Below are 14,326 nucleotides of genomic sequence, written 5' to 3'. Positions count from 1 at the left end.
AAACGCAGCATAATCATAGATAGCTAGTATCATTTGTAAAGTAGCATTGGAGCAATCCTGCCTGAGTCTGAAAGGAAAAAGCATCCTAGTTTTCAGATCTCAGGAAAGCATGAGGTCCCGATGGATCAAGGCATGTTCAAAGCCATAGGGACTACAGAAAACGATGCAGAGAGGAAAGCGGCATCCAAGATCAGCAGTCCAGCCTTGCACCTGAGTCTCAACCAGGATGCTTTCTCAGCAAGGCTTTTCCAACGTTACCTGTTGATGGTCCTGTCTTGTCCTGTTACAAACAGTGCTGTAATGAATGGCCATGAGCATAGTCTTCTCAGATATTTGAGCCTTTCTTTTCGATCCAGGCATATTAGGGGGGGATGGGGAGACAACTTATAAATGGGGTCAGAACATCAAGCCTGCATCCGTGTCATCTTCAGAAGGGCCTCGGGAAGTCTAGCTTCAATCGTACAACTGTGGCACATCCAAAAGTGAGGGGGTCAGACCCTAGGGACTCAGGGTGACCTGGGTGCCTGGTAACAGGAGTCGGAAAAAAGGAAAGATCGGCCCGGGAAAGGAGGCTTGGAAGGTGTAAATGTGATTGTTGTTGGTGGCATCATAGAAGATGATCTTCCCGTCGTTGTAATCCACAAGGACACCCACTTTCCTTGGACAGACTGGCAGATCCTTTCGGGTACAATTCTCGATGAGCGCTTGGCACGTTGAGCCAAAGATGCGCAGAGCCCAGAAGCCCAACAAAGGTTCCAGACGCAAGTGGCCCCTCCGTGGTACCAGTTCCGAGGCCACGCCCACCACAGAGGCCCCACCCCTGGGCCCTTGGATTTCCACCTCCCAGGCCTGGCGGCCCATGGAAAAACCTGGTAAACCCAGAACGCAGCGGAAAGGATAGAAGCATTTGGGATTCGTGGGCTCAGCTGAATCACTCTGGGGGATAAAGTCTAGTGTCACTGTCTTTCGATCCAGAGAGAGGCTGAGGTCTGGATGAGCAGTGTCAGCATCCAGGGTCACAGCAACTGTGGAGAGATGAGGGGAAAGATGGACAGCTTGAAATCCTGACTCTAATTTTCCAGCTCCTTTACACATTTGGAGGGAGGCTTTCTCAGTCAAATATAGCTCAAGCCCCCAGGGAAGTTTGAGTTCCTGTCCCCTCCTTAAAGTTAATCCCAAGTTTCACCATATTCTGTTTCGTGGTTCCATTGGGGAGCACCCCACTAATCATGGTGGTATCATTTCATTCTTTTGTTGTTGGTGGTGGTGGTCATGGGGCCTGCACTCTGAGTTTGGGCACTGTCCCTCAGCTCTTGAGTTCAAGGCTAGAGCTCTATCACTTGAGCCACAGTGCCACTTCCAGCTTTTTCTGCTTATGTGATGCTGAGGAATCAAACACAGAGACGCAAGCATGCAAGGCAAGCACTCTACCACTAAGCCACCTTTCCAGCCCCATGGTGGTATCATTTCAAAGATGAAATCACCTCTTCCCTGTTTACAAGGCTTGGTGCTAATTTGAGAAATCAAGGGTCAGTCTTGCTGAGCTGCTGTGACTTTCTAACATGAAATCCCCTCAAACACAAGAATGAGGGGTGAGATACAGGAGGAGGGATATCCAAGAACTCCTCTCCTCATCCTCCCATTTTTATTAGATTTAGACAGGGAGTCAAAACTGATCAAGACTGGAAGAATTCCAGGTCATGGGCACAAAATTTAGGAATGTGGACCTCATTTTATCTCCTGATTTGTTATCTAATCTCAATGTTTGCTGCAATATTAGGTTTTTGTTTGTTTTTGTTGGTTGTGGGACTTGAACTCTGGGCCTGGGTGCTGTCCCTCAGCTCTTCAGCTCAAGGCTAGTGCTCTACTACTTGAGCCACAGTGCCATTTCCAGTTTTCTGGTGGTTAATTGGAGATTAAAAAGTCTCATGGACTTTCCTGCCTGGCCTGGCTTTGAACCACGATTCTCTGATCTCAGCCTCCTGAGTAGCTACCATTACAGGTATGAGCCACGAGTGCCCAGCTGCAGTATTAGTTTTTTCTTTGATGGATGTGGGAGTTTGGAAGAGATAAGAGGAGAGGATGTGGGAATGTGGGCAAGTGTCACAGTGGTCTTGTTCCTGGAGATGGATTAGAGTCATAGGCAAGCTTTACTTTGGCCCTCATGCACAGCTGAAATGCTGCTTGGGTAAACAATTGTTTAAAAATGGCATTACTGGGCACCAGTGGCTCACACCTGTAATCCTAGCTACTCAGGAGGCTGAGCTCTGAGGACCATGGTTCAAAGGTAGCCTGGGCAAGAAAGTCTGCAAGACTCTTATCTCCAATAAACCACCAGAAAACTGGAAGTGGCACTGTGGCTCAAGTGCCTTGAGCTGAAGAGCTGGGGAACAGCGCCCAGGCCCAAAGTTCAAGCCCCACGCCTGACAAAAAAATTGTTTTGGAAGTGGCGCTGTAGCTCAAGTGGTAGAGCGCTCACCTTGAGCTGAAGAGCTGAGGGACAGTGCCCAGGCCCAGAGTTCAAGCCCCACGACCGACAAAAAAAAAATTTAAAAAATTGTTTTAAAAAATGGGGTTGAACTAAGAGGAGTGACATTGTCCAAAAAATGTATACTCATTACCTGATTACGGAATTCAAACCACTCTGTACATGACCTTTATTATAACAATAAAAATATTTTTAAAAATAGAGTTGGTGCTGGACACAGGTGGCCCACACCCATCATACTAGCTACTCAGGAGGCCGAAATCTGAGGATAGAGGTTCAAAGCCAGCCCTGGCAAGAAGGTCCAGGAGATTCATCTCTTAATTAGTCACCAAAAGGCTGCAAGTGGAATGGAGCTGTGGCTCAAGCGGTCAAGCACTAGCCTTAAGAGAAAAAGCTAAAGGACAGTTTTCATGCCTTGAGTTCAAGCCCCAGTGCCGGCACAAAGAAAAGAAAAAGAAAAAAAGCCAGTGTCCGGGTTCTGAGTTCAAACCCCAGTACTGACACCAAAAAAAGTGGGGGGCGGTAGGGAGAGAGGGTTCGGTAAGAGGAATCAGAGAGACAGTTGTAGAGATAGCTTTTATCCACTAGGGGGAGCCCTAGCCAAAGCAACAAGAAGAAGCCAAAAAAGAAGACGCACCAGAGCCAGGGGTGGTCCTATTCCTTTGATTTTGCTCAACTACTCCTTCATTCCTTCACCACCATGACCACCATCCCATCTCCACGATCAGTAGCTCCGGCCTCTCCCCGAGGCCCCACTCACTTGACCCCACTCTGCTTAACCCGGGACACTGGACATCTTCAGTCACTCACTCAGGGCTGAGCGTGGGTCTTCAATCCGCCCCGACCCGGTGTTCTCAGAGTTGATTCGGTCCCGAGGAACCTCGACATAAGAAGCCCTGCTTCGTGCTTGGAGCAAAACGGAAGTGACTGTCCCAGCAAGGGAGGCCCCGGGGAGGGAGGGGCGTGCCATGGTGCCAGTTGAGGAGTTTAGTTGTTCATTGTATTGAGGGAAAAGGAAAAGAGAAATGAGAGGTCAGTGGGCGGAGCCAACAAGAAGCCCCCACCCTGCAGCTCGCAGTGCTGCTGGAACTGAGGCCAAGCGAGGAGGACCGTGCCCTGGGGAACCGATCCCGGGTTTCCGCACCCAAAATGAAAGTAAAAATGGCGCCCCAAAGACTATGCGGACGAAAAAGTCAGAGGAGAGACCAGATTTAACGTTAGCAGAGCTAACGATTTCAAGCTCCCCTGAGGAGGGGAGAGAAATGCCCTGGTTGGTACCTCAGGGCACCCTTTGATGCTGTTGGGGGCCAGAAGGGGGCGGTGCCTCACCGACTGCGCAGGCGCTGGCATGGGGGCGGAGATTAGGTCTGCGAGGGGGGCGTTTCCTTACAGTGTCTTTAAATTCGCCCCCTTTTGCTCTCGCACATTAGGAAGTTATTTCTGCAATGTAATCTCTACCTTTCCCAGTACATTCCTGACTGCTTGGGATAGAGCATTTGTCACTCTAAGGTCCCCACAGGAAGACTGCAGTGGGCAGGGCAGGACTCCTACCTGGGGAGGGCAATTCTGGATTGTTTTTCTCAAACATGTTCCCTAGGAAATGGAGAGAGAAAACAAATTTATTACCAGAACGTTGCAAAGTTAAAACAGCCAGCCAGGCACCAGTGACCCTGGCACATGTGGAGGTTGGGATTTGATTGTCAGCACCATAAAACCAAACAGCTGGATGGCAGTAGCTCATACCTGTAATCCTAGCTACTCAGGAGGCTGAGATCTGAGGATCGCAGTTCAAAGCCAGCCTGAGTAGGAAAGTCCATGAGAATCCTATTTCCAATTAACCAACAGAACACTGGAAATAGTGCTGTGGCTCACAGTTGTAGAGCACTAGCCTTGAGCCAAAAAGCTCAAGGACAGCACCCAGTCCCCAAGTTCAAGCCTCACAACCAACCTACATAAATAAATAAATAAAACATATCTGTATAAACCTGTTCTCAGCTGACTGGCTGGCTCTGCACCCATATGGGGACCTCTTGTAGAAAAAGAATCCTTCCCTTTGCATTCCTACTTCCCCGCACAACAAGAAGCAGCCGCCAGTCCCCACTTACAGCTCTTCTTGTCCTTTTCATCCAGGCTTTTGAGGAATCTGGCTTCATCTTTCTTCTTTTCAGTCTGTAGGTTTTCTATGGGGTAGAGAACAGAAGGACATGGAGAGGCTTAGAACAGATTAAGCAGGGAGGCAATTTGGGGCACAAACTGGAAACCTTATCTGAAAAAATAACTAGAACCAAAAAAGGATAGGGGGTATAGTTCAAGGGGTATGAGTTCAAACACCAGTACTTCTCCCACCAAATGTGTGTGTGTGTGTGTGTGTGCGCGCGTGCGCACGCGTGCACATGTATGGCTGCATCTGGGCTCAGTGGCTAACACCTGTTGTCCTAGCTTACCCAAGAGGCTGAAGCTGGAATATCATTTAAGCCCACCACATCAAGCCCAGCCTGGGTAACATAATAAGATACCACTGAAGAAAAGTATTGCTTATATTTTACATTCCATTTGCATACTAAGTCTTATGGAACCCTCAAATGCTGCCTATTTGAATTAGAACTATGTCTCAGTGTTTGATGGCACATACAGTTAGCAGGTACATACATCTAGCCCTGTATACACCACCCAGCAGACAAAACCAACAAGATCCCCAAAATGCCACGACAAGAGGTACACTGTGCTTGCTGTGGAGCTGCCATGCAGGTGCAGGGTGCAGTAAGAGTGGCGGGGGGAGCTTGTCCCACATTCTGGTGCTTGCAGGGTAATTCCACCCTTCTCTCCATGAGAGAGTGTTTAAGGGGAAAAGGAATCAAGCTCCTGATGGGCAGCCCTTTCCTCCCAGAGCAGACATGGAGGGCCTGCCCACAGCACTCCTGCTGCTGATAGGCAGGGCCCAGAGACTCCTCTGGGCAGTGAAAGGCTGGGCCTAGAACTGAGGACTCTTAAGAAAAGGCCCACCTTGCAGACCCAAGCTCCCATCTCGATGGCAGCCCCTGCGCAGTAGGTGAGGCACCTCCCACTTCCTGCCCCAGTGACATAAAAGGGGCCTCCAAGGAGCCAGACAGCATCATTTTCTCCCTTTCTTCAAGAGCACTTGGCCTTGTTAGCTCTGCTGGCAATACACCTTTCTTCTATTTGACTTCTGTCCATGTGGTTTGTTGCATTACTTTCTTTGGGGGTAACTTTCTACCTAGGTTACGTTTTTTCCTTCAGGGACAATGGTTCCTGCCTGGCCTAGGTTTCTTGTGAGAGTGCTAGACTGAGTTCCTTGTGGTCTCTGTGCCAAGCACCAGCTGCAGGAGGACACAGAGGGAGAATGGTGGGCAGCTCCCCTGAGAGCTAATAGCTCAGCTATGGAGAAGAGCCAGGAGAGACACAGTGACCTGCATGTGAGGGATCAGCCGAATGACAGCCAGAAGAAACTGTCTGGGAGCACCACATCTATGTGGCCCTTGACACACTTTGAAGTCCAGGCATTCTCACACCCAAATTTCCATGCCCAGGAATCCCCGAACGTGGAGCAGTGAGCTTCAGCAGAGAGAACCATGGAGATTGGACCCATGGTGTAAGTAGACTCCTTGTCACTTCTCCATTCCCTCATTCCTTGGCCCAGGTGGGAGTTGGGGACTCTGTGGGTGGGGGTGGGGGGTGTATGAGTGTGTGACAGACAGATGGACAATCAGGCACATAGAGAGAGGGACAGAGAGAAACAAAGATAGAGAAAGATATAGAGGAACACACACACACACACACACACACACACACACAGAATAGAGAAGATGATAGAGCATGTCTACCTCCCAAATCTGCAGGGATATCCTCCTCTAAAACTCTAACACAGAAACCAAATGCTTTAGACCTGAGTGTCTGTCAAGTTGCTTGTTTGTTGCAGTTATATGTGATGGGCTGGAGGCACTGGGAAACACAGAGCAGTTATTGCCAGAAAGCAAAGCTTAAACATAAGCAAAGTTGGCAGGATCAAAATGCTGTTCTGGGAAAGGGGTATGGGACTCCTGGGATCTTTCTAGAAAGAAGACTCTACTCAGCTGTCTGCTCCTAGCTTAGTACAGGATAAGAAGCAGTAAAAGAAGTCCTCACAGGCAGGCACTGGTGGCTCATGCCTGTAATCCTAGCTACTCAGGAAGCTGATATCTGAGGATCAGGGTTCAAAGCCACCTTGAGCAGGAAAGTCTATGAGACTCTTTTTTATCTCTAATAAACTACTCAGAAAAAGCCAGAAGTGGCTCAAGTGGTAGAGCACTAGCCTTGAGCAAAAAAAGATCAGAGACAGTACCCAGGACCTGAGTTCAAGCCCCAGGACCAACACAGAAAGAAAGAAAGAAGAAAGAAAGAGAGAGAGAAAGAAAAAAGAAAGGAAGGAAAGAAAGAGAAAGAAAAGAGAGAAAAGAAAAAGTCTTCACACATGCCAGCTCGGTTTCCCAACTGCAAACCTAGACAAGTTTGAAAACTACCTGACAGAACATCTATGCCCCTGTCTATCCAGCTGTGATCTGCGATCTGGTTAGCTTCTATTTCCTGGAAAGGAGGTAGAAATATTTCCTTCAAAACATCATCAGCTTCCAATGGATATTTCTCTTCTTATGTAGCCAGGAAGAGCCCCTTGCCAGACATTAAACACCCCCTCTGCTTTAGTGTCTCAGGAAGGTAGCACTTTTTTTTTTTTTTTTTTTTTGCCAGTCCTGGGGCTTGAATTCAGGGCCTGAGCTCTGTCCCTGAGCTTCTGTTGCTCAAGGCTAGCACTCTACCACTTAAGCCACAGCATCACTTCTGGCTTTCTCTGTTTATATGGTACTGAGGAATGGAACATTGTCCCTTTTGTGTCCCCCAGACAAATAAACACCAGATTGCTGACAGCCACTGCACTGAGGAGAGCGCCCTCTTGAGGAAGAAGGAAGTTCAGGTCCCCTCCATGGCTATGCCAAGAAAGCAAAGGCAGACAACAGAGCAAAAGGATAGCAGAGTGTTGCTAGACAAGCTGGCATTTGAAGGATCCAGTGATGATTGCCAGCACCCAGGAGTTACAGGTCACCTGGGGTGATGGGGACATAATCCTCTACAGCAGTTGGCAACTCAGGGCGCTGGCAGCCTTTTCCTTACCTTTGAATTTTCTCAAGTTCTCTGTGATGACATTGTGACTGGATTTTGCTTCGTTGAATTTTTTCTCCAGCCCCTCAGGAACTGGGGTTGGGTTGAGAAATTGAAATACGTTGATCCTATAAATACATAGCTGAGCTGGGTGGTTAGATCGTAGGATGGGGAGGGAGACACACAGGGATGGAAGACTGTCTGGGGGGGGGAATGAGCTGAGGGTGGGGAGGGCCAGGCCAGGGACATGGGGCCAGAATGAATTTGGGAATGAACTTGAGGGAATGTGGAAATGGACTTGGCATATGACTGCAGAGAGAAGAGAAGGGAAAGAGGGGAACAGAGAGAGATTGAGTGAGCAAGGGTGCTAGGCCCTACCAAAACGAGCAAGGGACATGTAGGAGGTGCCAGGAAATAGACTGTATGCTGAAGAGCCAGAAAGCCAGAGAAAACAGCTTTCTTTGCCCACCAACCCCTATGCTCAAGTGTCTAGCTGAAGCATCAACAGTTGGCTGCAGAGTGCATGGGTATTCATGGCAGAGGAGGTAGGGTGTGTTTGGATTTCTGTTGAGTGCTAGGAACATGAGTGACTCAGGAAGCGCTAGGCTCTGGGTGTTCTACCATACCTGGACAGGAGAGTTTTGATGTCCTGGAAGAGAAACAGATAGCAGAGCCTTAGCGTCTGAATAGAGCATGGGAACCAAGGAGGAGGTTTGGACCCTCCTGGAAGTAGAGTATGAACATCTCAGGGTCTCTCCCTCCCTCCTCCCCCCCCCCCCACTACTTGGAGGGCTGCTCCAAGAAGCTCTTGATAGACCAGTACACAGGACTATGATAACACCTCAAGAAGAACAAAATAAGTGAGGTTCCAAAGATGAATTTTGTGCCAGGTGCTGGTGGCTCACGCCTGTAATCCTAGCTACTCAGGAGGCTGAGATCTGAGGATCATGGTTCAAAGCCAGCCCAGGCAGGAAAGTCCGTGAGACTCTGATCTCCAGGTAACCATCAGAAAACCAGAAGTGGCGCTGTAGCTCAAGTGGTAGAGCGCTTGCCTTGAGCTGAAGAGCTGAGGGAAAGCGCCCAGGCCCAGAGTTCAATCAAGCCCCACAACGGACCAAAAAAAAAAAAAAAAGATGAATTTTGTCTCTGAGACTGAGTCAGGAGACTTGCAAGCAGGATCAGAGCAATGTAATGGCTTTGCATGAGTTCCTTCCTTCCTTCCTTCCTCCCTTCCTTCCTTCCTTTCCTTCTTTCTTTTCCTTCCTCCCTTTCTCTCTCTTTTTTATTTCCTTCCTTCCTTTCTTTCCTGTGATGGCAACTGGGGCTTGAAGTCAGGGCCTCATACATGCTAAGCTGATACTTTACCATTTGAGCCATACCTCCAGCTCCACTTTTTGCTGGTTCATTAGTTAAGTCTCAAGGGATTTTTCGCCCCTGGCTGGCTTCAAATCATGATTCTCCAGCTCTGAGTAGCTAGAATTATACACATGAATCACTGGCTTTACCTGTATCTTTTTCATCTTTTTATTGTGGCCACTAAAAAAAAAAAAGTGGAAGTCCACACGTGACTGAAATGTATTTCTAAATTACATATGTGGTTCCGATTATATTTCTAGATGTCACATGTGGCTCACATGTTTCTACATCACACATTGGACCTCAGTATAATTCTAAATCGTATGTGGGGCTCATATCTTCTTGCTCACAGACTAGAGGTGGGTGCGAGAGTCTCAGCAATCAGTCAGTCAGCTGGTCCATGTGCAGGCCTGAGACGGGGAGGGGGGAGATGCACTGCTACCTCTGGGTAGTGCTGCTCCAAGAAACCCACCTCCAGCAGCTGTCTGGGCTGCATTTGCTGCTTGTTTTTCAGGGACTTGATGAGCTTCTCAAGCGAGTTCAGCTGTGCCTGGGTAGAAATGGAGTAGAACAACTTCCCCTTGGCTCCTTCCATCTCTAGCCAGTGAAGCCTGGCCAGGAAGAAATTCTCTTCCTTTTCTAGGCTCTGCCGCAGGAATCTGAAATGTTGATTGATCCTTTGCTTCTCCAGCCTCACCTGGCTCTGGCACAAGGGGAAGAATGTGGAGATGGGAGGGTGGCGGCCTCCCAGGTCCTCCCAGCTGACCTTCAAGTAGGGAGTGTCTCAACTCTGTTCTGACTGCCAATGCAGACACAGCAAGCTGCAGCAGACTCTCGGGACAGGAGGGGGGGGGCACCAACTGTGAAGGCATTTCCCACGTTCTCAGGTTTAGATTGAATTAGGTGGGCTTTTTTTTTTTTCTGTTTTGTTTGTTTTGTTCGGTCATGGGGCTTGAATACTGGGCTTGGGCACTGTTCCTCAGCTCTTCAGCTCAAGGCTAGTGCTCTACCACTTGAGCCACAGCGCCACTTCTGGTGCTGGTGGTTTATTGGAGATAAGAGTCTCACGGACTTTCCTGCCTGGGCTGGCTTTGATTTTTGTTTTTTGGTCTCGTCATGGGGCCTGAACTCTGGGCTTGGGCGCTGTCCCTCAGCTATTCAGCTCAAGGCTAGCGCTCTACCCTTGAGCCACAGCGCCACTTCTGGCTTTTTTCTTATGTGGTGCTGAGGAATCGAACCCAGGGCCTCATGCATGCAAGGCAAGCGCTCTACCACTGAGCCACCTTCCCAGCCCCTGGGCTGGCTTTGAATTGCAATCCTCAGAGCTCTCAGCCTCCTGAGTAGCTAGGATTACAAGTGTGAGCTACTGGTGCCTGGCTTGAATTACGTTGATAACTTTACCTTCAAGGATCTAAGTGTCTAAAACTCACATTTCCTGAGGCTTTTTGGTTTATTTACCACTTGCTCTTACATAGATTTTTTTTCCCTTGGATGCACCAAACACAAAACAAAACAGAACAGGTGAAAGTAGAGGGTGGCATTTCTAAATGGAGAATCAGTCTCTCCAGTGAAGATCTGGGAGAGGCCGAGCATGGTACACTCTGTGTGTGTGTGTGTGTGTGTGTGTGTGTGTGTGTAGATCTGGGAGGGGCAGAGCATGGTACACTGTGTGTGTGTGTGTGTGTGTGTGCGTGTGTGTGACTATGGCTTGAACTCAAGGCCTTTTGTTCCTGTGTGGCTTTTTTTACTTATGGCTTAATGCTCTACACTTTAGTCACAGCTCCACTTTCAGTTTTTTGCTGGTTAATTGGAGACAAGTGTCACGGGCTTTCCTGCTTGGGCCAGCTTCGAAACGCAATCCTCAGATCTCAGCCTCTCAGGTGGCTAGGATTACAGGCATCAGCCATAGATGTCTAGCTCCAGAACCTGCTTTTAAAACTAGCATTTCCTATTCTAAGACCAGTGTGGGTTTCCTTATACCACCTGGGCACGGCTGGAGACAACAAGGCGGGGTGAGGAGGTGCTCAGGCAGGTTAAGTGGTGCAGTCAGCAAAAGCCTGTTTGCATTTGGCCCCGATGCCCCGTTGTGGGTTCCCCCATGTCCCCAGTGTGACCTTCCTGTACCTCACCCTGCTCTGTGCTACCTTCTTTGTCATAGATGCTTTTTGAGAGGGATTACTATATATATATATATATATATATATTTTAATCGGTTGTGGGCATGAACTCTGGGCCTGGGCACTGTCCTTCAGCTCAAGGCTAGCGCTCTACTACTTGAGACACAGCGCCACTTCTGGCTTTTCCTGCTTATGTGATGCCGAGGAATCGAACCCAGGGCCTCATGCATGCAAGGCAAGCACTCTACCATTGAGCCACTTTCCCAGCCCCATAGATGCTTTTTGGAGGGTCAGTGTAAAAGGGATTTTTGGAGCTTGGATGGTACAGTTTCTGAGCACCACAAGAAATAAAGTTCTTTCTTACCAGGAAGAAATCATTTTTCTGTTCACCTTTTATCTTCTCTAGTATTATTTCCTTCTCCTTTTGCAGCAAGACTTCCAACTTTGACTGAATCTGCCCCTGGAGGGGAGAGGGAGAGCCATTTGGGCAGGCTGTACCAGGCGCTACTCTACCTCCTAAAACCCACCCAAGTCCCTCAGAGGAGCAGGGGAGACTCTCCTGGGTAGGATGGGTGCTGAGGAGTGGGACAGGAGAAATCTAGAACTTTTAATGATCTAAAAGAAAAGATTTGCTACTCACGACTCATTCTGTTACTAATTCATTTAGATGGCATTTGGGGATTAACAAAGAATTCCCACAACCTTTTCCTTGTCTGTCAACAGATAGGTTTTGTTCACCACACTTCCTTCTTCCTTTTTTCTTCCTCTCAGAAGCTAAGGACCAGTGGCTAGTACATGCTAGACAAGCTTGCACTCTACCACTGGGCTACATCCCCAGCTCCCCCTGGTCAGTTTGTTAGGTGAGGCAGAGGATATAGCTTATATAGCTCCGGGGTGGAACATTTGCATAGCATGTGCCAGGACCTGGACTTGATCCACTGAATGGTGAGGATGGCTGGTTGAAGGTGGTAAAGTGACTCTTCAATGGTCATATTTAAACTCAAGAGCCTGAATTTGGAATCCAAACCATCTGATTCAAAATTCAAATCTGGACCATTCTCCCTCATGCCTTGATTGCAAAAAGGCAATATTTCCCAGATGCCTTGATCCCACTGTACCTGACTGCGGACTGCTCACTCAAGTGCAAAGGAGTTGGGCAACAAATTCAAACCAAACTGTCACCTGGAGTAGGCAACAGTTCCAAACCCCTTCTGCATCCTCCTCTGATAGAGGGCAGGAAGATGGGGTAGAGAAAGGGCCCCACATGCCTACCTGATACTTCTGGGCAGCTTCTTCTATCAAGCTGGGATTATGGGATCGGTGGTCCTTGGAGTCTCGGCACACAACACAGAGGAATTCCCCATCTTGCTCACAGAAGTAATGGATCTTTTCTCCATGCTTTGGACATCTCATCTCTCTCTCTTCTGGTTGGATCTCAGAGGGATCAATAGCTTGGATTCTCTCCACCAGGTTGACCACCAGCCAGTTGGGCCTGATTGTGCTCCTCTGCACAAACTTCTGGCACAGGGGACATTTGAGAAGCTCATCTGATGAGCTTCCAACCTGAGAGATGCATCTGAGGCAGAAAGTGTGTCCGCAGTCAATGGTGACAGGCTCCTGAAGGGTGTCCATGCAGATTGAGCAGATCACTTCGTCCTGGAGATTGCTGGTGAGCTGCTGGCTGGCCATGATGATCCTCTGGTGTACAGAGGTTCTCAAGTGTACAGTCTCAAAACCTGTGGTTGACAGTGGATCTAGGAAAAGAGGAGGTGGAGGTCAGAGAGGCTACCAAACAGAGGGATCAGGAAGGAAAGACACAAAGATAGCATGGGAGGGGAAGCAAATGAATGGTTAAAAAAAAAGTAAAAATTCAAAAGGAGAAAATATTATAAAAGGAGAAAAAAGCGCAGACAATCCTATCTCAGTACCTCTTGAGAGTAAATGGATATTGTGATTAAATGTATGTTGCTTATAAATTAGGGCAAGGTGTCCTGAACTTTGGACTCACAAAGGTACGTTTATAAGGCAGTTGATTGAGCCTAGAAAAACCAGGACACCAAAGTCCACCGACAGGGACTTTGTGTCTGCATAGGTAGGGAGTGGAAGGAGTGACTGCAAGCTCTTGAAAGGCTTTTCTGTTGCCTTTTTCCTTCCCCACAGCTCCTATAGTCCTCTGTCCTCTGCTGAGCTCCCTTGCATGTCTTCAGTATTTCCATCTGTGCTAATTCCTTGCTTTGTTTGGCTTCTGTGTGCATCTTCCTTCTGTGTTTCTCTAATCCTTGACTTCCCTTGTTGAGAACTTTATTTCGTTTACTTTGCCAGTACTGGGGATTGCTTGCTCAACTGGTGCTCTATTGCTTGAACCATGCCTCCAGCCTGGCTTTGTGTGTGTGTGTGTGTGTGTGTGTGTGTGTGTGTATGCATATGCCAGTACTGGGACTTGAACATAGGGTCTGGGAAGTGTCCCTTAGATATTTTTTCTCAAAGGCTTAGAGCTCTACCACTTGAGCCACACAGCTCCACTACTTCTTGCTTTTTAGTGGTTAATTGGAGGTAAGAGTCTTGGGGACTTTCCCGGCCAGGCTGGATTTGAACCATGATCCTCAGATGTCAGCCTCCTCCAACCCAGCTTTTTGCTCATTAATTGGAAATGGAGTCTCTTTTCTGCATGGGCTGGGTTAGGATTACAGAATTAGGATTACAGATGTGAGCCACCAGCTCCTGCAGATTATGGTGTTTGTTCTGACTGTAACAATATTCACCAGTATCACCTAAACTCTGTGCCTCAACACATTCACATCTAACCCTTTCTCCTCCCTGTTGTCTCAAGAGAAGATGATTCCTCCCTCCCCATCCCTTGTTTTCAGCCTCCACCCTTCCCCTCTCCTCTCTCCAGCATGGCCACCATCCTCACCAAGAAGCACAATTAATTCTTTTGTTGTTGTTGTTGTTATTCTTGCCAATCCTGGGGCTTGAACTCAGGGCATTGGCCCTGTCTCTGAGCACTCTACCACTCAATCCACAACTAATCTTCCAACTTTTTGGTAATAATTGGAGATAAGAATCTCAGGGTCGGGGCTGGGAAGGTGGCTCAGTGGCAGAGCGCTTGCCTTGCATGCCTGAGGCCCTGGGTTCGATTCCCCAGCACCACATAAGCAAAAAGAAAAAAGCCGGAAGTGGCGCTATGGCTCAAGTGGTAGAGCCCTAGCCTTGA

At 48.3% G+C, this 14,326-nt stretch overlaps 1 protein-coding gene across 1 annotated transcript; it reads right to left on the bottom strand.

Annotated features, from left to right (window-relative positions):
• Positions 1-498: 498 nt before the first annotated feature.
• On the bottom strand, positions 499-12,801 carry Trim31 (tripartite motif containing 31). Its single transcript, XM_013031117.1, has 7 exons — positions 12,385-12,801; positions 11,477-11,572; positions 9,468-9,698; positions 8,266-8,288; positions 5,492-5,556; positions 4,594-4,668; positions 499-1,025 (listed from the first exon to the last, which is right to left on the bottom strand). The coding sequence occupies exons 1-7, from the start codon at positions 12,799-12,801 to the stop codon at positions 499-501; spliced, it is 1,434 nt and encodes a 477-aa protein (XP_012886571.1).
• Between the last annotated feature and the right edge of the window lie 1,525 nt (positions 12,802-14,326).

The sequence above is a fragment of the Dipodomys ordii genome, unplaced genomic scaffold (genome assembly GCF_000151885.1).
Source record: "Dipodomys ordii isolate 6190 unplaced genomic scaffold, Dord_2.0 Scaffold138, whole genome shotgun sequence".
NCBI classification, from domain to species: domain Eukaryota; kingdom Metazoa; phylum Chordata; class Mammalia; order Rodentia; family Heteromyidae; genus Dipodomys; species Dipodomys ordii.
This window is presented reverse-complemented; position numbering and strand designations above follow the sequence as displayed.

Excerpts from the sequence above, each read along its gene's own strand:
- Trim31 (XM_013031117.1), bottom strand. The coding sequence starts at position 12,801 with ATGGCCAGCCAGCAGCTCACCAGCAATCTCCAGGACGAAGTGATCTGC. Across the intron at positions 11,573-12,384 it reads AAGCTGCCCAGAAGTATCAG|GGGCAGATTCAGTCAAAGTT; the intron begins GTAGGCATGTGG and ends TCTCCCCTCCAG. Across the intron at positions 8,289-9,467 it reads AGCCCAGACAGCTGCTGGAG|GACATCAAAACTCTCCTGTC; the intron begins GTGGGTTTCTTG and ends TTTCTCTTCCAG.